At 46.0% G+C, this 25,514-nt stretch overlaps 1 protein-coding gene across 4 annotated transcripts in view; it reads right to left on the bottom strand.

Moving 5' to 3' along the window:
* bru3 (CUGBP Elav-like family member bruno 3) overlaps positions 1-25,514 on the bottom strand; it is a 424,616-nt gene that overhangs the window by 84,505 nt on the left and 314,597 nt on the right. For all 4 annotated transcript variants that reach the window (XM_075691691.1, XM_075691687.1, XM_075691689.1 and 1 more), the window contains exon 3: positions 19,862-19,990. In XM_075691691.1, coding sequence (XP_075547806.1) covers positions 19,862-19,990 — 129 coding nt within the window. The remainder of the gene's footprint in view (positions 1-19,861; positions 19,991-25,514) is intronic.

Here is a 25,514-nt window from a genome sequence, read left to right as displayed (position 1 = left end):
TTTATACACACTTACTGTTTTCTTTTGCTAAGATAAAAGTTAATAACAATTAAGGTCACCCCGCGTGTACCCTATTAACTTAAGCTTTTGTCACAGTAATAAATCTCTGCCAGAGAAGCGAATACCTTGAGAAATCTACAGGGACATCGAGCACAAATTGCTTATGCTAAATGCTCTTTAGAATAAACTCCTTCTGCTCAAGTAGTGCTAGCTTAGTGGAACAATTTTTCCGAAAACAATGCAGTGACTCACATAATAGACCGTGTTTGCTAATGAATTGCGAACTAATGAACTGTAAGGAATTGCAAATTGTGGTGAAGGAAGAATTCTATTCGATTATTTTACAAATTACCGGCAATATTGATAGAGGTCTGTAGTATATCTAGATAATTCTTGTCTCCCTTCTTGTCCACACTTGAGCTATTTGTTATATTGAAGAGAAGGTTCCTGTTGACAGACAGAGGTTAGTGAGACCATAAAGTAAACTAGCAATTATTTCGGAAACTTACTTTAGTGGTTTAATTTGAAAGCCAGAATTAATCAAAGCAGTTGCTATTATTAGGCTGCACGATTGTCTTATAAACCTTTTTTTCAGAGGTAAACCTTAAAAATGCAGTGCTCGGGCATCTGTTCTTTGTGTGTGCAAGATGGCGCCGCTAGTTATTGAAGAAAAAAGTTAAGCGAAACCATATCTTCCAACTAGGTATGTACTGACCAAAAAAGACAAATTTACTAGAAAATCATTAAACACATTATCTAATTGTCTGCATCTCCCAACACTTCCGTTGATGGTAAGCTCAGTAATTGCGCTATTTAAATTTCAAGTGGCAGAAGAATTACCAGATGACTGCATAAATCTGTTATCAAGATAGCTTTGTCTTGCCTTTTGTATATATTTATTTAAATTATTACGAATTTCTTTAACGTACTAAATATGATACGACACGCTAAGAAATTTATTGTACATTAAATTGCTTTTCTTAATTTTGCGCAATGATTCCCGCGTGATCCACAGTTTCCTAATTCTTTAATAGTAGTGCTAAGCAGCCCCAAAACTATGAACGAACACGCCATCTCGCATGCAGAAATATTGTGAGATAACATATCAATATTGATATCGCCTGCGCATACACTCCGATGTCTGTTCATCACCGCAGGGTGGAAGAATTTTTCCAAAGAAGCGGCAAATATTGAAATATTTCCGGAGAGGGGGCGATTACGGGTGATGTGACGTAATTGCTTAGAATAATTTTCACAATCTCCCAACGAGGTTCTACACAATATAATTCCGTTAGGAGTTCACAGTGATAATACTTGTTGACAAGCAAGCAAGCACCTCAACCTGAACTTCATGAACGATTTACGCAATAGACATTATAACCCGGCAATGAAAATGCATTGTCGTAGTACGCGTACCAAATATCTTTTAGCATGATTATGTTAAACTCAAAATCAATGTGTGAAACAAAGGCACCAAGAAAGAAATATTTGTTTCTTGTGTATTAGGGAAATAAATGAGAAAAAAAAAGCATTGTAAGTTTTCTTACAAAAGCTTATTTAAGAACTATTGTACTATGTAGAGAGAAGCTGATAACGCTCACTACAACTGCAAAACCAGTTAAGACAGGTTTCGGATGATCTTTGTCCAGCTAAATGTGACGACGAGTAAGGTTTTGCCTGATACCAGAATATACTGTCGAAAGGCAAGGGAATAAATCGCAACTGCCGAAGTCGGATAAACATAGGAGTTGTCCAGACGAAGTGCCCTTTTAAGAAGATAGTAACAGTCCAAAAATTATGCAAACGAAACTTCTTATAAGCAGAAGGCACTTCTGAAATGCTGTAATTGCCTCACGTTGGCCGCATCGACCTAAAGCAAGATGTTTTTCACATGGCGATTCGCGAAACTGTTATGGAAAATTAGGAGCACGAGATGAGGAACTCCCTTCTTCGCGAAGACGTCCAGCGCGTTGTTAAAACCTGCGCTCGGGAAAGCTGGACGTCATTCGATCGACAGGGCGACAGAAAATTTTCACTTATTGAGAGTTCCCTCAATCTGGTTCGTGGCGCCGGCAAAGGGCAAAGAAAAAGAAATGTAAGAAAGGAAAGTGATGACCCACCGCAATCCTAGAGACAGATAGCGGTGACGTGCGAAAGGGGATAGCCACGAGTGCAGCCCCTGAAGCACAGTTCTCGCGGAAATACGCGGCAACTCGTGCAGACTTAAAGAACTAGGAAACTACACAACTCCGAAGAGTTTAGGCCTGGTTTCTCCATTCGTGTTCTTTTCTTCAGGAGGGGGGGTGGGAGGGGGGGGGGGAGCTTGTGATTTTCTGCGCGCAGCACTGGCGTGCGAACCCGAGACGGGATTAAGTCCACAGGGCGGCAGCTTTCATTGGAAGCGGGTCCGAGCAAGGCAGAAGAACGCAGGGAAGGAAAAACAAGAAAAGAGAGAAAGAAAACCCGCATGTGCTGTGAAACCCCCGGCGCGAGCTTCAACGCTGGGTTCGAGCACGCCAACACTGGGGCCGCGGCCCTGCCCAACTTCGTGAGCGGCAATCGCCCACGCCGCCTGCTGTACCACCGCCGCTGTTTACTCAGCGAATTGGAAACCGCTGTTTGCACGGTTTCAAAAGACCCCGCAGCGCGCGGCACTGCGCAGTGAGTGGGCAGGTCTGGACTCTGAAGGGACCTGGGCCGAACCGCAGTCTCTCTTCCACGAAGCCACGGGCCGAGAGAGAGGATTGTTTGTAGACACGGATTGCTTAGCAGCAAAAGGGAACAGACGACTGCACAATGCTGCGACCCCCTCTATATGCCTCGTTCACGCACACTGTTCGCGCTAAGAAGAACGCGAACGACAGCGAAACTCTTCCCGTGTGTCGTTAGAAATGCGATCGCCGCAATTGCTCCTTAGTTCTCGCGAAGGCACACCGAGTTCTCTTTCATGACTTTTTTCGAGCATCCTCCTTTTTGCACTAGTCGTATGGGTGTGTCAGACTATAGCCACAGCGATGCTCAGTGTTATTTTATGAGAGCTGGCGAGCATAAATGTAGACATACCACGCCTGCGTGTTACGATCATGATGAAGAGGAACACCGGAACGAAGGAAGAAATCGAGCAGGAAATATTATAGGGTTTCATGGCGGTAAACAGAAGAGACTGCCTGTTCTTTTGCGTGCCACCATTACTGCCACCAAGAAAGGCGATTTTCAAAGGACATTGTGTTCTGCGGAGTGACAAGCCTTACCAACAATTTGTCGACACCGTTATGCAGCCTTTTTTGGCGGGCAACGGAAGTCGCAGTCAAGTCGTAACTTATTAGTAACATGCGATATGAGCCAGCCAATATTGCAACGAGAGGCACCTTCTAGACGCACGTTCATTTGTTGATGGATACAGGCGGTCGCTAAAGAAAAGTGTATATATATATATATATATATATATATATATATATATATATATATATATATATATATATATATATATATATATATATATATATAGAGAGAGAGAGAGAGAGAGAGAGAGTGAGTGAGAGAGAGAGAGAGAGAGAGAGAGAGAGAGAGAGAGAGAGAGAGCTTACGCACTGTGGGAATCGATGTTTGTGAGTCAGTCTACAGATAAATGGTTATCCAGCATCCTTTAGGGTTCCACAAAGTGTTTCCAGATGGGGCAATGTCTCGGTGGAAGGTGAACGATTGTGTGCGTGACGCTAGCGTATGTGTGACGACAACGGTAATGTGACGACGATGGTATGACAGTTGATGTATAATACTTAGAAATGGAAGAGACGTTATGACCTGTTCTCTTACGACGTGGGCCGATACCGAATGCGGTACTGGCGACATGGCTGCTCTCAGCGCTAGCAGGGAAGGACCAGGAAAACTGGCACGCTCTCACTTTTATATAAACAGTAAGGTGAATCATTGGGCCAGTTGGTTTAGCATCTTGAGGCTATAGCAGCGCGAACTAATGCATATGTACAAATAAAGAGACACACGGTGGCAAGCGTTAACTTCTAACTATCGGCTTTTATTTAGTAGCCGGATTTACATGTAAAGAGAAAAAGAAAATGTGGAAAACAAAACAGAAAAACAAAACCACTAAACCAACTAGGTGTGCATGCCTGTGCTTTCTAAAAAGAACAATTCTTTTGCTGACAATGCCATACAAGGCCTACTAACACAATTATCTTCCCGTGCCATGCGCGCAGCCTCAGCGTCAGTGCGAATACATTCTTCCTTATGTCTAGTTACCACGCGGGTGCACTCGAACTCCGGTATGCACCCACAATCGCGGCAATGGATAGCCAAGAACCATTCTCGCCCATTTCTTACATTGTTACTATGTGCGCACTGGTGTCCCTTCAAGCACCTGCCTATTTGCCTCACGTAACATGCACCGCAAGAGAGGGGCACTCTGTAGACCAAGCTGAGTCAGGTAAGCATTTCCTACCAGAGGAGAGAGAAGAAATGGAAATGCAGGGAGGTTAACCAGAAGGGAAGATCCGGTTTGCTACCCTACGCTGGGGAGAGAGGGGAGGGGGAGGTAAAGTGATAGCAAAGTAGAGATAAAGAAAGAAAGGAGCATAGACATACAATCACAGTCGGTCACGGTCACCGCATACCGTCACTGCACAGCACAGTAGCACTTGCAGCACTAGAAACCTCTGTTCAGGCTACAGCCGCTTGTCCAATTCTGTTGCCCTTAAAAACTGCAACAGTGCCCACGTCGCCCTCCGCTGCGATGCCCCCCTCACCCCCCCCCCCCCAATTCTAAAATAAGTTCTTCTGTTAGAGGTCTTTGGTCAAAGCAGCGCTCTGCCGCGATTGCGAGTGATCTTCTCTGTAAACTGTAGCGAGGACAGTCACAGAGAAGGTGTTGAAGAGTCTCCTCGCTACCACAATCAGAAAAAAACACGTCGATGCAAGATAAACCATCGCACAAAGTTTGTAGACTGCGTGAGCCAGGTTTCTTTCTTCCCTTGTGAAAAAAAAACAGTCCCAACTACGGCATACGTAGTAAAAACGATTCTGCGGCGCTACGCTCTCCCTTTAAGCTCAAATTTGCTGTCTTGAATTTTCCTTGGGATAAATATATATTTCCCCCGTATCAACACACGCTCCAGATGGCAGTGGCCATTGCAGGCCCAGACTGTAAACACATTGTACGCTAGGCCATAGTGCTTAATCGATTATTTACTTCGTCGCAAAGATTCAAGTTTCACATTCAGAGATTTCGAAAGGATTTATGGGCGGTTTCTGAGGTCGTGTAAATACCCGTTGTTTCGAGTGCGTCAGCACTCGACAGAAAGCACAGCCGAGTATGTTTTGGTAAGAATCGAAGTTCCACTAGTTCCGTGAGAAAACAATCCCGGGAAAACCATACTAAAAGTGAAAGGAAAGAAAATACGGAGTAAAATGATTCATAACAAAAACTTCATGGCACGCTACTCGAAACCTTATCCGATGATTAGAAATACCACAGACTGATAAAGCAATGCTTGCCAACCATAACACTATACCCGCATCGAACGCACCGCGCTGCGACTTGCAGCGTCGGATGATTTTGAGCCTTGAGTTCGGCACGTAAATCTTGTTATCGAGCACTGCTGACATAATAACAGTGATACATATTGTGTTTCCTGCATACAAATTGTATCAGCTTGCTTAAGAGCGATTGAGAGGGCTTTTCGGGACAGTTTTCTCTCCGCAATATGCAGTGGACCAGTGAGAAGAGTAATTTTCTCATTTTGTAAACCAAATAAAACAGAAGATGGCCTTAGAGCACGAAAAGCTGCTACACCATATATCTCAAGTTTCTGCAGCGTTCACACTGACGCAGTGGCTCTGGTAGTGCTAGCGCACACAGCAACATCTTTATTTTTTTTTGTCGAGCTGACAGGAGTAATACTCTCGATTTCTTTGTAACGTTGCGTGATATTTTGGTTATTCTTCGACCCGCAACAGTAGCCCAGTGGCTATGGCGTTGCGCTGTTGAGTTAGAGGTCATAGGCTCGATTCCGGCAGCGGCGGCCGCATATCAACGGTGAAACACTACACAAATGCTTATGTACATAAATTTAGGCGCATCCGTTAAGGAACCTCTAGTGGTAAAAATGAACCCGCAGTCTACCACCATGGCGTAAGTTATGGCGTGTAAATCCCGAGATTTTAGTTTATGTCGTTATTCTTTGAATTGAACCTCATGTGATGCCCCTCGAGGCCCTTAGGGTATACAAACAAACAAACAAACAAACAAACAAACAAACAAACAAACAAACAAACAAACAAACAAACAAACAAGTAAATAAATATGTTCGTCTGCTTCACTACAAACATACATTGACGCTGCTTCGCGGTCAGTTAACTCCTTCCGTGCCTTGGATGAGCTGGGTTCATCCGTGGGTTTCTGGTAAAAATGGTCGAATACGAGCTATGTTCGTCAACAGTATTTTTCATTTTCTAGCCATGCCATATACAAGATAATATCGCATCAGTGCTCTGCTGTACTTATAGTAGATGGCAGCACACAATTCGTGGGGCAGCGCAAGCGGGTGCAAATTTATTGTAGCGGAGGAAGTAAAACGAGCTGGCAAACGGGGGTCTTTAAATATGGCACCGCTGGAAGGTCGGTCCTAGTTGGTTTTCTGGCGAAAAAGAAAAGCTGACTGCAGCGATGAATTCAGTGATTCCGAAAACGAAGTGCACTGCTTTTCGAATGAAAGAGACAACAAGATTCTCGATGCAGTATGCACGTTTTCTGAGAGTGAGAGTGCATGTCGCACGGCATATGGTATAGTGCTGTTAAGTTTTGCAATAATAGTTGATATTTTGAATCAATAAATGCTTGAAACATTGTCTGTAGTGTCCTCTTTTAAAACAATATTGGCAACAAACTAAGTTGGCCATTTTTGGTCATAATTCGTTTTATCAGCGTGGAATTGGAGGTTTTAAAATATGCCTCGCTGCATTGAAATATCATGACCCACAAAGAAACGAAGTACATCGTCATGAATACATAGAAGTACACGACGCAGAACAACAAAAGCGCACAGGAAAGACGCTAAACTATAACTCACCTTCAAGGCACTGTACCTTGCTTTGAAATCTCTTATGACATAATCATTGATCATTGACAACGATTAGCGCTGACTGACTTGACCAGTCATCAGTTTGCTACAATGGAAGTAATCAACCAGTAATTTTACGTTCGCTTCGGTCAACTACACAATCTAGCTGCAATCTATATCAGGAATTTTGAAGGATATAAAAGAGTTGGGAGCTTCCGTAAAGCTCAAGCTTTCACAAGTGTGGGATAACAAGAGCAAAATAAGTTATTGTGGACGCTTTAAATCAATCACTACAAAGTTAGAATGCTACGACCTGCAATGAAACAAACTGGTCATCGAATCCTCCTTCGTCACCCACTGAGATGGCAACGATGCCACTGGTTTCCTTATCCAGCGCAAATGAATCTTCCTGCCGTCGACGGGCATCTTCACTTGTTCGAAATGCATGTTTCGTGTGCACTCTTGGTTCTTTATACCGTGTTTCACGTTTATACAGCCCAGGCGCCCCAAGGACATTTTTGTAACCTCCTCAACGCGGCCTAATCTTTGTCTGCTCGCGCACTTGTTTCTCTGAACAACCGCGAGGTGACTCGTGGGCTCCTCGCTGGCGGTGGGCCACAGGTCGTTGCTTTTAAGCTGCCAGGAGGATGTCTAAGACCTGATGATGCATGACGCCCTGGTGGGATTTCTTTCCGGGAAAGCAACTCATGAGAATTTTAACGTTCTACAGTTTATTCTGGCTCGTCACACGCAAACGTCGTGGGGGCGCTTCTTTTCAGTGGACTCGCTCTGTTATCTATCCTAATCAGCTAGAGCGCAAACGGTACAAACTCCCCTAACAAAAGCGTGTAACTACTTGTGCCGCATGTAGTACAAAACTATTATTTTAGTAAATTAATTTTTATGGTTTTCTCTAAAAGAAGAAAAAAAAACAAAGGAAAAAAAAACCTTCATGGGCTTGTATGAAAATGTATGCTTCCCCTTTGCAAGGGCTACTGCACCGTGAAGCACGCTTTACAGGGCACTCTGGCAGCAGCTTTATTGTGTGATTCCCGCGCGCCCGCACTTTACCAGTTAGTAACTTGCACAAAAAAACAAAATAAAAACAAAAAAAATCTTTCTGCACGGCAGAACCACGAACGCTGTCGTCGTCGTCAGCCAGCCATGAGCAGCAGACGTCTCATGCACGTATATGCTCATGGCGACGCTGATTTACTCATAGGTGTCACGTCATATGAGCTGATCACGAAAACTTCCGGATCACCTAAATTCATGAAAAGGTTGAATTCTTTCGTAGTTTCATCCCTAGACCTGAAATTAAGTAGAGTGACATCGTGGTCATACAGCAAAGCGTCCCCTGCCTATTTTTATTTCAGAAAGTATGCACTCGATGCAACGATATTAAGTTTTCATTTTCTGATAACTTTTGCGGTAAGGGTATGTTCTTTAAGGCTTGACGCAGATCGAGAAAGCGAAAACGTCAGATTAAGACGTACACAGGAGGCGGACGTTAAAATATAAATTTTCTACGTTTAAAAGGATACAGAAAGTTCGGCGATTTAAAATGGTGCGTGGAACTGTTTGAGGGCAGTCGCCCTTGATCGGAACAGCATTTGCTATTGCCGTGCGCAAACTTTTCGATTTGCGAGACGTATTTTCCAAGGATGTGAAAGCTACAATGTCGGTGCCTGTTTCTAGCACATGTTTTAGAAGGTCCGTTTACAGGGTCCTGCCATTGGTCGTAATCATGGGGCAACGAGACGCTATAGAATGCAGATTCTCGACTAAGTCATTCCTCCTATATTTCATAATGGTCGTCACAGCGAAATTAAGTTCAGTAGCTCGTATTTTCTACGCTTGTAACGTGACTTGCTTGACCGGATTTAATTTTTATGTTTCCCAAGAAACATAAAGAACGACAGTTGTATTGTTTAGCTTTCTAGTCATTCCTGACTTTCCTTTTCACTGTTTTTGCTATTTCACAGTAGAGAAGCATGAATTACACACTTTATTCTTATGCCCGCGAAATGAATTTCAAAATTTATCACGATACATTGTGCAATGCAATAGAATCGAAGCCTTTCGTCATTAAATTCATGTCGAAAGTGAAAATGCCGAAGAGACACCATTCTCAGCAGAGGGTGTCTGAGTGACATCACGCTCTCCGTGAGCAGGCATCTCCGAGTGGAAGAAGAAGGTAAGTCGTGAAAGAGGCCCGACTTTGTCAAGCGCTGCAGACTCGTGGAACCACGAATTTTTTTTCAAATCAGCTGCGCAAGCGTCTGAAGTGCTGCGGGGATATTTCCGTGCCATCACCAGCGACCGCCTAAAGAACCCTCTCGGTTGACGACCGGGGCCCAGAAAACGCCGCCGGATCGGGAAGCGCGCGATCGATGGGCGCTTGCGAGATTCATAATTGGCGCTCTCAACCCCCGTCGCCGTTCTCTCGCTGTGAAGCGTCTGCAGGAGCCGCGATAAGGGCTCCGCCAGCGCGACAGCCGAGGTGCCGGGCAAGGAGGCGGCGTGCGCGCCGCCCCCGCAGCACGGCCGGTCTATGCGCCGCCGCAAAATCGGGCCCCGAACGACAACAAATGAGGAGATAATGGCAAACGCGTTACGGTCGTTGCCAGCCGGCGCAGGAGGACTCGGTGGCAGCAGCGAAGCGCACCAGCAGCGAGGCCCTTCTCAGCGAAGTTTGGCAAGATGACCCGCAGTTTGCCTTGATATCGAGGTACGCTTTAACAGAAGTTTTGCAGTGGGGTTGAGATACATGCTTACTATGAGCGCAATTATAAGGCTTACTCTTGTAGTCAAGAAAAAACAATATCTTACACCACCCATGACGCCAATAGTTTTGGAGTATTACTACTTTACGCAACCTCGGGACTGCACGTACGATGAGCAAACTTCGCTGCAGCTGCGGCGAAGTGCATTTCCCTTCCACTAACTGTTCTTCTTCGAGCTTTGCGGGGTAAGCTTGTGTGAAGCGCCAAGTCCATTTATGCGCATTTTGGACACTTCTATTTCGCGAGTGATTCTAGCCTCACGAGTCCTACTAAATGAACACGCCTTGAGTGCCGATCGAATTCAATTGTGCAATTGAAATATGTACCAAGACGTGATAATTCAAAAGTTGATGCGTAAAAATTTATTCGTGGGTGAGTTGAGAACTTTTGCTTGTCCCAGCCCAAACAATATTTGCTGTTCCAACTAATCGAGCTGGAATGGTTGAATTATTTGCTAATTGCGCTATCGGCCACGGCTCACGAGTGGTTTATCAAAGTTCGACAGAGGTTTAAAGAAAGTGTGGTGTAGACAGGTACCTAGAAGTAAAATTAAATTTGAGGAGGAGCACTGGCATATGCATGCTCTCCTCAAAGAAAATTATATGTGTCGCGTTTGATTGTTTTACTACGACGCAAATGTAAAAAGAATCGTAGAAGCTCTTGACGACCAAAAAAAAAAAGTTCTTTCGAGCGCAAGTATCCTGCGGTACCATAAAAGCTAACCCTAGTTACCTATTATTTTCGCAAAGTACAGGCAGACTCCCAAACTGTCGGTTATTATATGAGACCGCTATAGCGCCTTTACTGTCGCACGCGATCTAACCTGCGTGTATGTCTCGCGGTCGTAACGTCCGCCATCCGCCCTGCGAAGTTAACAATTCGTCGCTGGCTCATTCCGTTGATGATAGCCGGCGCTCTTAATAACAGTGATTTGGCCAATGAAGATTGCTCTACATCGGCAGAGCAAGCGTCTTCTCTCGCAATATTGAGCGTTGAGACGGCACAAGCCGCCTTTCTCCAGCCCAGTAACAATGGGGCCTGCTCTCGTACGCAACTAAACAATAGAGAGCCAGGGACCGGGTTTTCCTGCATCGTTTCGCGTTTTAGTGCGACGAACATTCTTACGGTACCTTATACACTTCCTGGTAGCTATCCGTGTCCGGATCTAACCGTCTTCTTTTAACGCCAACTTGGGTCACTGGGTATGTGCATCGGGTGTATGCCGCTCTCCAATGAACCTCGTTAACGCCAACTTGTGCCGTTCTTCACAATAACCACCGTAACATATATAGAACATATCATCACCAATTACACAACCATCGTAAGATAGATTGCTAACACCATTACCCTAACCGAGAACATGCCGTCGCGTGGCAAAATCTACAAACCCATTCATTACCCTGTCTCTTCCCCTTTTTTCAACCTACACAATATCGCGCATACTGTCCCTATGTACTGTGGAGTAGAGCCCACAGTACAGCACTGCAGCTGAGAATGCCAGCACCCTCCGGGCTGACCTTCTGTTATTTAAGCCTCACCATCTTCACCCTCGATGGCTGATCTAGTGGGCAGGCAGAGTGGCGCGAGCCAATGCGGTCCTGAACTAAGGGCTCCACCCTACGAGAAACCACTACGAATAAGAATGAATGTTCTCCTCTCTCTTTTCCTAATTGCACTGACGCCGCCAATTATATACGAAGCATAAATGGACCGCCGGTTTTTTTTTTTTTTTTTTATACCGACATCAAGAGCCCCGATGCCGGGGCGCAACTATGGGCTGTCCAGAGGGCCCACGATGCGGCGGTTGGGCATGATCTGACTGTCCCAACGTGGGAGCGGCCCGCAGCGCGCTGAGTCGCGTACCTCAGGACTTTCATTAAAGTATTGCGTCCATCCATACATACCAATGGAGACGACAAACAAAATCATGTTATGCAACAGTTACAGTCAAGAGAGAAACACATGGCGTTTCTTTTCAATTGGTCCACCTTACTTGGTTGATCAAGGCAACGAAATGGTGACGTCAGAATGCTTGGGATGAAGATCGCCATAGTACTTGCCATACATTCAGCCTAACATACTAAATGCGAATTTACGGTACTGTGCACTCAAACTGTAATCAAATGCGCAATATCGCTCTCAAAGGCAGCTGCAACACTATGCGAAAGGCAGAAATAATTCAACGGAAAAATTCCTACAGAAATACACTGAATTGATTTTGCTATTACATAATAAATAAACAGCCATTGCTTGTAAAGCGTGTGTTATGTACATAGACGACCAGTATAGGCCATCTTTAGTGAACATACTGTCCACGACGGTAGGTAAACCACACGAGAGCTTAAAATCACACGCGGAATGCCACAATTTCATATAACGTTAATAAACAGTCGCTATACTAATTTATGTTAATCATAGATGTAATCACCACCTAACACCTGGGTATATCACTGCAGGCGATCAGCCAGGCTAACACCTCCAGTTTTCGATTGAAGTTTTCATCTTTCTCTATGATTTTTTACGGCATACTCATGGGCTGCAAGACGAGTCACAACGACAGCGTTGGCATGGCAAGAGGAATCTACTTGCTTTCTTCTACTATCGGGTTGAGGAACTATCGCTATACTTGTGTCACCCTTTCCGACCACCAAAGAATATGCATCGAACGATATTTATCGCTCTACTTTCAAATTTTCTGTGCTTCGCATTAAGTTGCCAAGCCTGCACCGCGCGCGGAGCCCCCCTGTCCCGCGCTCTTCGGGAGTGGCAAGCCGCCGATTCCCTGAGCTGCTTTCGCCGTGCGAACACGCCTCTCAAAGACGACGACAACCAGCGAGCGCTGCCTTCCATTTCATGAACTCTGACGCGCACTCGACGCTGGCTTGCGTCGAGCGCAGGCGCCCGCCTCCCTTCTGCGCGGCTAATGCGCCTCGGCCCTCGACGACGCTAGGCCATGGAACCCGCGCTTTTACTGAAGCTTCGTTCGGCTCTACACTTTCCGTCTCTTCCGCGGGTGTCTCCGTGCGCGCGCGACAGTCATATTTATGCCGCGTCGACTTTTTCTCTCCTGGCCGCCCTCCGCTCACTCTTCCACGACAAGCGGAAGGAATAATAATAACAATAAAAAAAAAGATAAAAGGGAAAAGTTCAGCGGAAGGAACGCTCTGCTTCGGTGCTTAAAGACCGCCGGAGGCGAATCGTGCAGAATTGCGTTAGGGAGAACCGTTTTTACTCACTTTTGCTGACTCTTCGTCCTCCATGTAGTGCGCCGCGCCAACTTCGACTTGCGCGTCCTGCTTTCGTTCTTCCTCTTGCTTTCTTTTTTCTCCTGAGCTTTTATGACAGCGCGAGGTGTACTGAAATTACTGCCCCGCTTCTTCTGCCGTCTTTCCTCAGCGCCTAACTTAAATTTTTCGTATTATTCCTTTCCCTTTCGCTGCTCCTTAATGATCCAGGAGGATTCATTCGAGCCTAATTTGGTGTCGACGCGAATTCCGGACAGACAGCGATGTCAGGTCAAACGAGAAAAAAAAATACAGGCAGGAAGAAATGCCAAACAGCGAGGCTAGAAGCAGGGGCGCGAAAAGAAGTTCAAATGGGAGCCGACAAGGCAGTCGCCCGACGAGACCAGTGAGAGGTTGTCCGCCGTATGTTCCTCCCGGGGAGGCCAGGAAGTGATCATGATGTGTGCTTCCATAACGACGGGCTTTGCGACGCCGTTAACATGGTTGCAGTCGGCAACCACGAGTTAGAGGGCCTTCAAGTGCCGTGGAGTTCCTGTAGCCATGTGCTGAGATGTTTTCCTTTTCCTTAACCTGCACGTCGGGTTCTTCTTGTGTTCAGTGTTAACACGCTTCCACTTCGATGGGAAACATGCTCGTGGTACCATTTTGTCATCACTGCAGGGTCACTGCAACTAGAGGAACGCCAAACCCAAAAATTTCGAAATCGAGAAACAGAGGAAGAATCGTCGACGTGACATTCGCGACGTCACGAAGAAAGAAAACGTAAAGTGCGACCACTCTGGCTCAGAAATGATATCAATATATGTTAGATTCACATAGTTTCTGTTGCAGGATGCAGAAATAAATGCGTTGGACATTTTCCGCTTTTGAGCTCGAATAGCACGCTGGCTGTACACGTGCTGACGAGGGCACTAAATGCCTGCTTGTGGCAGCCCGTGCAAATGGTCGCTATAGACCGTTTTTTCATAGGCGCCGCCATTTTGTGACCGCAGTGGCGCCGCCTATGAGCAGCGCCATACTGGCTTGGGTGAAAGCGATGTTTTGCATGGCAGGTATACGCTCGGCGGTAGGTTCTGGCGTTTGTTTTCGTGGTCGTGCGGCCTGTTTTGTATGACGCGAGTTTTCTACGTGGTAAACGGTTCTATGAGACGTGCTGAAGTGGTTTAAGGCGCCATGGCCGCAATTTCTGCTGGCGTTGTGGTGGACGGAACACGCAGCGCGACGTGTGCGCGCATAGTTGAGCCTACCATCGGCCTCGGAGCTCAGTTGTGTATTTTTTTATGTTCCAATCACTAATGTGACCTTATTGCAGTATTATCCTCTATTTCTAAGCTGCGGTTTAGGAGCCATGAAACGTAAGCGACGATCGTAACAGCGTGGGTACCGTTCCGCTACTATAGGAGTTGTGCTGTTATACTTTGACAAGCGTTCAAACTGTTCGCTGCAGGTTACATTGCGTGACTATACTTGGTTCGATGGATGAGGTTTCCACCCGTGAATAAAATAGTTTTGGCAAGTAATAGCAGCATACCTTACAGTCTGAATTAAGCTTGTCCAGCAAAGGGACTGTTTACGAACTGCGCGAGCGTCCTAAGCAGTGGTATGTGCTGGATTACATATATCTTTGTTCTATATACCGCATGGTCCAAGCATACGACATCAGCGGTTATATATTTATAAACGTTGTGCGGTGTGACAATGCGAGGTCCTACTGCGGCGTTAGCCCGTTTTATCTTGCTTTTTCGAGAAAGAGGATGACAACCGCAATATTTTTTTTTCGGTTGCGTTCGTTCCGTTCTCTACGACGCACTCACACGTATTACGGAAATTTTGTCCTCAACAATAGGCATCGCATTCTTTTTATGCGATCCCTCTCATATATTATGACTGTATGCAGGCCAAAAAGGCAATGCCGAAGCGCACAGCTTAATTATGTATCGTGCTGGTTCACCGAACGCAGTAATCGCTGTGTTGAGCAGCGCCATCGGCCTCATGCAGGAAGGCTAGCGTAGACATATGGTAATTTGAAGCCCACTAGCCTTGAAATGTGCGAGAACGATGCCGGTGCATCAGAAATATTTGATAGCGCCTGCCGCTTAGATGTTTCTTAGTTGCCTTAGGTTGGGGGGGAGGGGCCGTTCACGAGCATGCGCTCTTATGCTTTATGTTTTACTCCCTATACGCCAAGCGATCAGATAGTGAGCAGATTTACCATTTCATGCTGCTAATACAGAGACACCGGATTTCTTTGTTGAATTAAAACCGATATAAGCAAAATAGTTCACAACACAAACACACCGCGACTGATAATGTGCGTACACCGCAGCTGATAAAGCGCGTCACATTTTTGCGCCCCCAAAAGATATTTCCGCCTACTGTAGTTACCGATCCACCGAAAGACTTCCTTGACGAGCTTATATGAACGGACATGGCGTAAATTTCACAAAGTACGATCTAAAACATCTCGAAATCGTTCCGCAGCACGCGACAGCAAGCAGCGCCGCGCCGGAACGCCCAAGCCAGAGAGGAGGAAAGGCTCTCCGCGCGCCCTATCCTCCTCGCCCGATGAAACGGTCTATACGCACTAGTCTCTGTCCAGACTCACAAAACATTGTTCTCACGGATTGAAGCTTGTGGATAACATCCGACGAAGAGGCACACAGCAAAAGGTAGAAACTCTGACGGCAGGCACAGGAGGCCAAGGTAAACGTCCTCAATGTTTCTATGGAGGAGGAGGAAAAAACTTTATTCTGGTCCTGTACAAGGTGTTGCTACCTGCCTGGCTAGTCCCTTGTTGGGACCGGAAGGTCAAGCCTCCTAGCCCTATCACGGGCGTACTGGACAGCCAGGACTTGAGGGATATGATCTGGAGATCTGATCATTCCTAAAAACCGATTCCGGGTAATGCCAGGGCCGAGCGACCCACACTCCCAGAGCAGATGTTCAAGCGTGCATATCTCCTTTTCGTATGCTTTGCATATAATATTCATGTCTGCAATTTCATACCATTCCTTTAGTTGGCGCAGGTGAATAATAAGACTGTGTTTGTAATTGCCTAAGTGTAACTGCTTGTGCTCTGTTTAGCTTATAGTGAGGGGGTGGAAACTCCCTCGTTTCCATGTAGCAATGTTTTGTAATTTCATTGTATGTAATGAGCGTCTCTCTCTGTAGGTTCCCCAATCCAGCAGAATCAAAACCATATGTAAAAGCGGCCTAGTCTGTAAGGTCGCGGGCGACGCTGTTGGCCGATTCATTTGGATTGACAGGAATGTCAGCAAGTGCACCAAGGTGCGCCGGGAACCAATAAATGTAACGTGTAACATTTGTTTGCCTTTGGTTAATTATTCTCGCACCCTGTCGGGCAATCGAAAGCTCTAATAGCTGTTTTCGAGTCACTATATATTTCTGTGAATCTATCGTCTGTTAGCGCCAATGCAATGGCAACTTGTTGAGCGACTGGCAATGTATGGCTCTGACGACGTTATATCCAGAACTGCTTCTAGTTAGCATTTGCCGAAAGTCACATTTGTGGCTAAAAACACACGCACAAAACGATAGAAACATTGAGGCGGTAGTGGACCATCAGGGAAAGTGCACCAACTGCGCCACGGTCTACACTAGCAAACCTCAATGTTTCTATCTTACTGTGCGTGTGTTTTTAGCCCCAATTGTGTCTTTCGGCAAATGCTAACTAGAAGCAGTTCTGGTTATAACGTCGTCAGAGCCATACATTGCCTGTTCTGTTTAGATCTGTGGACGATGCAGTACGAGCAGACAAGCGAGGGCTCTAACAGGTGGCCTTAACGATACATGAATGACAAGCTGGGAAGAACACACAGGGTGGAAATGGAGACGATGGTGGAATAAAGTTTTCTCGTGGCAACACACGCTATGTTTGAACCCCGAATGCATCGTTATTGCCCACTTCGTTCCGTATCTGCTCCTCCGTAAGGCTCCTCGGATCCGCGTGCACGTAACATTTCCCGCGTTCCTCTTCCCCGCGTCGGGATACCCGTAGCCGACGCCCACCAATCACAGCCGTTAGCAAGATAACTGGCGCCGACAACGGGGCAACTGCGCAGCGTGCGTCCCTTGGCACAGCGAACGGCTCACTCGGAGTCCAAGCAGGAGCAAACAAAAAAGCAGCCCTCCGAGCGCGTTTCGGGGCCCGCAAAGCATCCCGACAATGGGAACGCTGCCTCTTCCCTCCGCGGCAGACGAACACAGATAGGCCATGCCGAGCCCACGCATTTAACGGGTCCCCTGGCGGCAGTTTCCGGGTCATGCCGCGGGAGGGCGCCACCGGCCGAGCAAAGCTGCGACGCGCGCTGCGATAATCTCGCGCGGACACGGCGAGTCGTAAAAGGCCGTCTTTGTAATCTTCCTCTTTTTCTCTACTATGAAATATTCATCTTCCCCGAGGCACATAACTGCGGCACAACAAAGTTTCTCGGCTCCTCGCCGGAAGGTCAGACAGAGGGCTGCGGCTGATATGGCCACGCGCAGAGCAGCTGTATGGAGCGAACGGAACCGATGACCGCGCATGCAGCGTAGCCCTCCTTCCAGAAACAAAGTGTTCGTAACGAACTCGCAAAAGGGCTCATATAAGCTTATTGGAAAGACGCACCAACTTCTCGATCTAGTTGCACAGAGCGCAGACCTGAGTAAGTGTTTAAATATGTAAGCGATTTAAATATAAAACTCGGGATTTCATTTTTCTTCCATGATAATAGACCAATCTCTTTTTTAATTTTTTACGGATATTTGTACTTCACTTGATTTCTATGAGCTCTGCTTTGCTCTCATATCAACAGCATTTCAGCGCATTAATTTTCATCAATTTTGCTGTCACATGTATTATCCCTTTCAACATTTAACGTTGAGAATATAGACCCAATACTGTCACTGAATATGGGGCCTTCTTTTGTATGCAATATTTGTCCAAAACCGTAGACATTATTGAAACAAAGTGTGGAATTAAAATAGACATTTTCAACTGAAGAAATGCAAATAATGTCCAGAGAGAACACTCTATCACTCTAAATTGATTTGATGTTTCTCTTTCGTGAGCCTTTAGCGTCCTCTGTAGAGTTAATGTGCTCACCATAAAATATTTTTGATTTTCGATTTGCTTTCCACCATATGACATCACATAATTGCGCCATAACACCATTTGTATTCCCAGACGCAGGATAGATGAGGTCCACAAAGGAATGGCAAATATATCAGTCATAAGAAACATAAAATGAAGGCGTCTCCCAAACAATTATTGTCGCTAGAAGGCAGGTTAACCCGGAAACCAACCCTGGCTCCCCTATTCAAATACAGATGAAACGCCGAAATGGCCTGATTGGATAAGCACTGAAACAATAAAAATGAAAAGTCAAATTATGGGGTTTTACGTGCCAGAACCACGATCTGGTTTTGAGGCACGGCGCAGTGGGGGGATCCGTAAATTTGTGCCACCTGGAGTTCTTCAGCGTGCACCGAAACCTAAGCACCACGGGTGCTTTCGCATTTCGCCCCCATCGAAATGCGGCCGTCGTGGCCATCCCGCGACCTCGTGCTTAGCAGCCCAACACCACAGCCACTAAGTGACCACGGCGGATTCAATGAAAAGTGTTGGATATAAATGAGGGCGCTCAATTCCGTCGGCGGGTGCAAGCAGAATTTTCAATTGGTGCCTCAGATTTATTAGAAAGACCTGCTTAAAACTATTCATTTCAAGAATATTGCAGCACGAAGTTTAGAACTGAGCAACTTCACCGAAAACAGACATTACAATGATGTGAACTGTATTCGTTAGTTTGTCAAAACGGATCTAATATGATAATTACTTTGCGGCTAATGTGAGATCGTTATTGTCTGCATGGAAGTTTCGTAAAAGTCCTACTCACAAATTAATGAGATATTTCAAACCTATGCATGATATACGTCCACATACATGTAGTTTACGAAAGCGACAAATCGCTTTTATTGCCGAATTTCATAGTCGTAAAGTTGAAGTACCATGAAAAAAAGAAAGTTCAAGCTTTCAGGAGTTCTTGTAGGCAGCTTTAAATCTAAAATCTGTTGCCAACAAAACTGTAGAAAGTATAAATTTAAAAAAGTGGACGAGGGGTCTACAATGGACTTGGCTGTTTGTGTTAGTTCGAGCGTCAATAATATATCCACACCCTTCTCGATTTCTTCTTTCACTCCCATTTCCCAATGCTGAGCAGCTGTGAAGAAATTCAACTCAACCTGAACTGGCTGCTTCTTCATCGTGAAAAACTTTTTGATCGAAGTACATCTTCCTCTTCCCAATCGAAGCAGTACGAATGTAGAATCACAGTGTGAGATGATCAGTAGCATACGCTTGTACTTATAGTCCAAGAAAATGCATCCGCAATACACCTCATGCACGTAAGAACAGTAAGATGTTTTAGTCCAAGAAATACATCGGTAATACAACTTTCATAAGAACAGTACGATACAAAGGATTTATATTTCATGCAGTATTCACAAATATATGAAACTGAATTATGAAAACGTTTAAATGTGCTTAGATAAATAAATTACGCTGATTTGTGGCAAATGATAGCTTAAATGCGTTCTCGTCAAACGTTAACCATTTCATTTTACGTTTAATTTCGGCCGAGAGTTTATTCAAGAGGATGAAAAGTGAGCGCTAGAATTTTCCTCCTTCTAAACCACAGACGCTCAGCGGCGGCCGGATGAGGCCCGGAGTGCCGGCGTGCCCGCGCATGCGCACCTTTGCTCTGGCCGTCGGGGCCCCGGAGGATGGTGCACTCCTCTATCGTGCCGTAGGACTGGAACAGCTGGCGCACGTCGTCCTCCGTCTGCTGCTTGCTCAGCATGCCCACGAACAGCTTTCGATCCTCTGCGAACAGACGAGATCACAAGGGGCGTCACTCTCACGCACTGCCGTTTTCAGATTAGACAGCGAGACAGTAAGACTTGATTGATTGATTGATTGACTGATTGATTGATTGATGTTGGTTCGCGTCCCAAAATAATAGTGAGCCTGTGAGAAATCATAATGCGGGGATACACATTAAATGTGACCACATGGGTTATTTAGCATGACTGCAAAGCTCGGCACCCAAGCGCGTGCTGCATCATCGTTAAGAACAGAGCCACATGTTTGAACACCCATCAAAAATACGAGCTCAAGCCACAAATGACTGAGTAAACAGATGCGTTGAGTCACTACCCACAGGAAACAGAAGCAGCCACGTTTGCTTGTACTGCTCCTCGAGAACAACAGCGCTCGGCTGAAAGATGATATTTAGGACTAAACTATGAAACTTATCAACAAAATTTGCCGTTCCATTGTGGATACAATGATGCCTTGTTTATTATGTTGCCGGCAACCAGCAGAAGGGAAAACGCGGTGCCGCACTCAGTGTCTGAACATAGAATGGTGACCTCCTCCACCACCGACGCCCGTTGTGGCTATTAACCGTAATGACATACGGAAAGCGGCAAGCGTGGAAAGTTTATATTGAACATACCCTTGAGTGGAGCAATAGAACAATAAAAACAATTTCAAAAAGAAGGAACTACACCAAAGTGTAGCTCCCTGTCAGCAATGGTGCGGATAGGAAGTCATGAGATGGGGCAAACATTCGCAGAATAGTTAGGCCTCGTCTGCAACCAAAGAGGACTTCTCCATAGATGTAAGCAGTTGTTTGCAGCGGAGCAGTGCAATGGAAGCGTTTACCGCATACATCGTGCGAAAAGGGTTTCACAGAAGGCTGCAGGGAATCAACTTTCAGAGCTTCCCTGACTGGTTAGATTACGGTAAGGCAACTAGGGAAAATAGCACGACGACACAGAGGAACAGGAATACCTTGCCTCGAATACAAGAGAATAGTAGGAAAGCGGTCTCAAAGCGTTTTTGTTGTTGTTGTTCTTGAACATAATTCTAAGTTAAGACAATTCGAACAGACGTATGCATAAGAGAGAGGCCAGTGTCCCTGAATAAAGAGGAAACCAGACGACACCATGGCCAGGCTCACACAGTGGGAGAAAGGAGAGATACTGCTGCTGGGCACGCTAATGAAAACCTCAAGGCTGCTCGCTCGAAAGGCGATCCTTGCCAGTCTACAAGACTTCAGGCGCCGAAGCACAAACGTGTTGCCACGTGCCGCAACAAGAACGCACAGTGACAGTGTAACGCACGGAGCACGCACGACGCTTCCGGAACAAAGGATTTAACTTTATTTCGTTTTTTCTCTGCGGAGCACTCACGTATGAGGGTCGTAGCATGCACACGTCTCTATACCTCGAACTGGAAGTTCAGATTCTAAAGACGAGACTGCATTATAACTTGTGCGAAACGACTCCTTTTGTTCCCCACGTGGCGCCGAGGCAAACAGCGCTGTCGCTGTCACCGGTGTCCGTGTGCGCACACACTCGCAAGGGTCCGCTCGTCGTCCCCCGTACCACCGGGAATCCGCCGGCAATGCAATTGAACGGCTCCCCGACGGGAAGCTGCGACGCGCTCTCTCCTTGTGCCGTGATTAAATATTCCACTTCAAAGGCGGCGAGCATGGTATAGGCGGATACCTTCAACGAGTGCCTTTCGTCGGGAATTGAAAATGAGAGACCTCCCGCGGAAGGGGGCACACGTGTAGTGTTTCACTATCCACAGTTTTGTTTCTGTTTTCTTCGTCGTTCTCATCCCGGTCGCAGACTCGAAACCCAAGAGCGAGATAACAGCTACAGACCAGAACCCCTCACTCAGCAAAAGGAAGGTGCCGAAATATATTGCCGCTGATAACGGGGCGCTCGCATCGACGAGAAGCGCTGGAATGCGCGCGCCTCCGAGTGCCGCCCGGCTCTTTTCGCCTCGGCGCGCCAACAGCGGGACCTGCGATGCGAGGCATTAAGCGTGGACTTGTTCTGGGGCTGTTTACTTGTAGATACATCGCACTCGAAGAAGCAACGACTAGGAGAACGGAGAGATGATTGGAAAAAAAGTGGACATGACGCAACTGCACGCTTCCTCCGCATTGACACGCCTGAGGTATACCCGTATTTTGGAAGCGTAACCTCGCTCCAGGCAAAGCAGCGTGAAAAAAGAGGAAACTCGAAGGCACGACAAAGTGTAAGGATGACGGTCACGTGTTCACTTAGTTAAAAAGATCCACCACGAATGAAACCCCGGCCTGTGCTGCGATGGAACACATCGCCTTGCATCAATTTGGCACTGAGATACAGATGGGAAAGCGAATGTTTCTGCACACTTTGACTCGTCGACAGTTCGACAACAGTCCGAACTCAGTTGTAATCAGACTGCTGTTGCCGTCTGAACGTACGAAGCAAGTGCCGCCGCAACTGCGAACCAAGTACAGGTCCGTAAACGGTGGAAGTTCGTCAAACAACTTGCGCTTTCTTGCAGTCGGGGTGGCTCGCAAGCCCGAGGTGAGGGCTGCGGCCAAGTAGCTTCGTACCACGCGCGGGTTCGGATTGTGCGGCCGTCGTTATAGGCTGTGAGAGTACTCGAAAAGCTCGTGGCGACTGCTGAACAAGCGGTCTGCACAAAGGGGTGCGCTGACATGGCTACAGCTTACGATATATATATATATATATATATATATATATATATATATATATATATATATATATATATATATATATATATATATATAACAACATACTGCAAATTTATGTATGCTACATACAGGAGAGGAAGATGAGATGCAGCAGAAATGAGAGTTATAGGCAACGCATTAACGACCACCGGTAAGCACAACGTGCACCTATAAGGCGTGCGCGGAGGCAAATTTCTCGTGGAACCAGTTTCAGACGTGCAGAACAAAGGCATCCAGGGAGCAAGCGCTGCTTTCGAGAGAAACATCGCTCAAAATGACTAAGCGCACTTTTGACAAGTGCGATAAAATGGGGTATAGGGGCGCGCTCTTGTCGGAGTGTTGACGATGCCCGCATATTTCTTGGTGTGCGTTACAGCGATGTTTAGATGTGCAATAATAATAATAATAATAATAATAATAATAATAATAATAATAATAATAATAATAATAATAATAATAATAATAATAGTAATAATAATAATAATAATAATAATAATAATAATAATAATAATAATAATAATAATAATAATAATAATAATAATAAAAGACGCAGCAATCAGGGGTGGCAGAAGGAAGTTGAAATGATGCCGCCGACTTTCTTTTCACCATATGACGACGAAGACAAACATCTACTGCCACTGCCACTCATTCCCTTGCGGTAGTGTGTATTTGGGAGTCGGATACGCTAGCTACCAAGTTATGGCTTGATATTAGAGCTCGGTAATTTCTGCTGGGCATTGTACATCATGCAGACTCCGAGAGTAGTGGCACCTGCACGTGTACTTCTGAGGCCATAGATTCCGATACTGAGGCGGACAAATACGACGTTGTGCGAGTTGCAATAAAGTTCTTCTTTAGAAGATGCCCTCAATTTTTTTTTCTATTTAAATGGTTCGCACATTTCATTTAGAGATACTACTCAAATATACTTTCGTGACGCCACCTGACTCTTGGCCGATTCCCAATAGTGGGTATGCGCCACACTTATTTTCGCGAGCACGATGAATCGCTGAAGTCGGCAAATTCCTAAACACAATGTCTTTCTTACCGAGCGACCTCCACTTTTCCGTATCGGGCATGTGTGTTTCTAGCCTTTTTCGTGGGCCGATCGTGAATTTTTGTGGACTCTGAAAATAAGGGCCAATACCGAAGGTAGCGCAAAAAAAAAAAAAAAGAAGAAGCAGTCCGACGCTACTCCCGACTCACGCGAGGACTGACGCGGTAGAGTGCTTTGCGCTGTGTTTTCTCTTCTGCGCTTAGGAAGACGTTGTCTTTGATCGACTTCCACTACAGGTTGAATCGCCTTCCGACCTTTTTGTTCATACGGGCGCACGCGTTTGTAGGACGTATTGCTTTCACAACACTACAACATTCTGCGAACCTCGTTTTCAGAAGTAGCTCGGCACAATGAACTAATAAATGCTATGGTGCAGAGACTCTCACCACATCACCTAAAGCTGGGAAGAGGGCCACGCTGATCACAGGTCCTGGTAAGAAAATCTGTCAGCGTCAAAAGAGTGCAACACGCGTTGCGGCTGGGCGATGTTGTTCCCGTCTTAACTTCTGTGCAGCTTCCTTCAAAACGTGAAGATGGTGCACACACCAGCGCCTGCAAGATGGCCTTTGAAGGCATGCGGCAAAAAATTGATGGCTCGGCACTCTGGTGGCTACCGGCTTGTCACTTCTGGCGATCACGTTTTGTGCGCCCTCCTCATTTTGCAATCAATAAAAACGTGTGAGAAGACTCGCTATAACAACGGCGGCGCCGAGTCTTACATTTGTATCAGCTCCTTTATAGCCGCATCGTCGTTCTTACAACGTAGCTGACTTGTCAAGACCGAATGACGAGCTCAAAGTTAATTCACTCAGCGGAACTTTCCACTTCAGGGTTATTTGCAGGCAGCCAATGGACAGCAGCGAAATGGCGAGGGCGGCATCGACGCAGGCTTGCAGTAAGCGCGAGAGTTGCCGGCGTCGTCCAATCGCAGCGGGAGCCGCCAGAGCGCCCGGTTGGACACAGAGCAATTGCGCAACAGAGGGTTGCAACTTGCAGAGGAGTTTCGTAAGCGGTCATGATGGGAGGAGCTCTTGCCCAAACGGCGGCCCGGTTGAAAATGGACGGCCTATTACACGAAAAGCAAAAACCAGGGTGCCGCGCTGAACGTGTCTACGGTCCTACCAGTCAGCTCGATCGAGTCTCGCATTCGGTGCCTTATTTCACCGCCGTCAAATTTTTGCCGTGATCTCCAGCAAAAAAAGCAGCTGCCCCACGCAGAATTGGTTTCGTTGACGAGCTAAGACTCTCCGCGAAAACAATCAGTAATATCGGCTTCGTGCATAAGGGATGATGACGTAGAGGGGAGTTATGATCGAGCTGCCACTTCGTTTCAAGCACATTATTAGTCACAGCACTGAGCACTGATATCTGCCGTCAACTGCTAAGGAAACCTCGGCGACATGCGATAAGTACCTATGACATGTTACAAAGGCGACAACATCAGAGGAAAGATGGAGGCTTGTGTTTTCTGAGACCAAGTAAGCGCAGTGGCACAATATGTCCTTGCAGGGGAAGCATTAGTACTCGCAATGAGATCCGTTGCGACTATAAGACATCAAATACATACAAATCAGCAAACATGAGTGCTGAAAACGTGTATCAGGAAAATTTGTAGTTTGTTGTGTCGATTTCATCTTCTCATACTCGCTTTATACTTTTTTTCATTTTTATTTGAACTGGTTAGCGTAAACTGCCCTGTCCACAAAATAATATTGCTGCCTTATCTGAAGTACACTCGTAATGATGGT

The sequence above is a fragment of the Dermacentor variabilis genome, chromosome 5, assembly GCF_050947875.1.
Source record: "Dermacentor variabilis isolate Ectoservices chromosome 5, ASM5094787v1, whole genome shotgun sequence".
Lineage (NCBI taxonomy): Eukaryota > Metazoa > Arthropoda > Arachnida > Ixodida > Ixodidae > Dermacentor > Dermacentor variabilis.
This window is presented reverse-complemented; position numbering and strand designations above follow the sequence as displayed.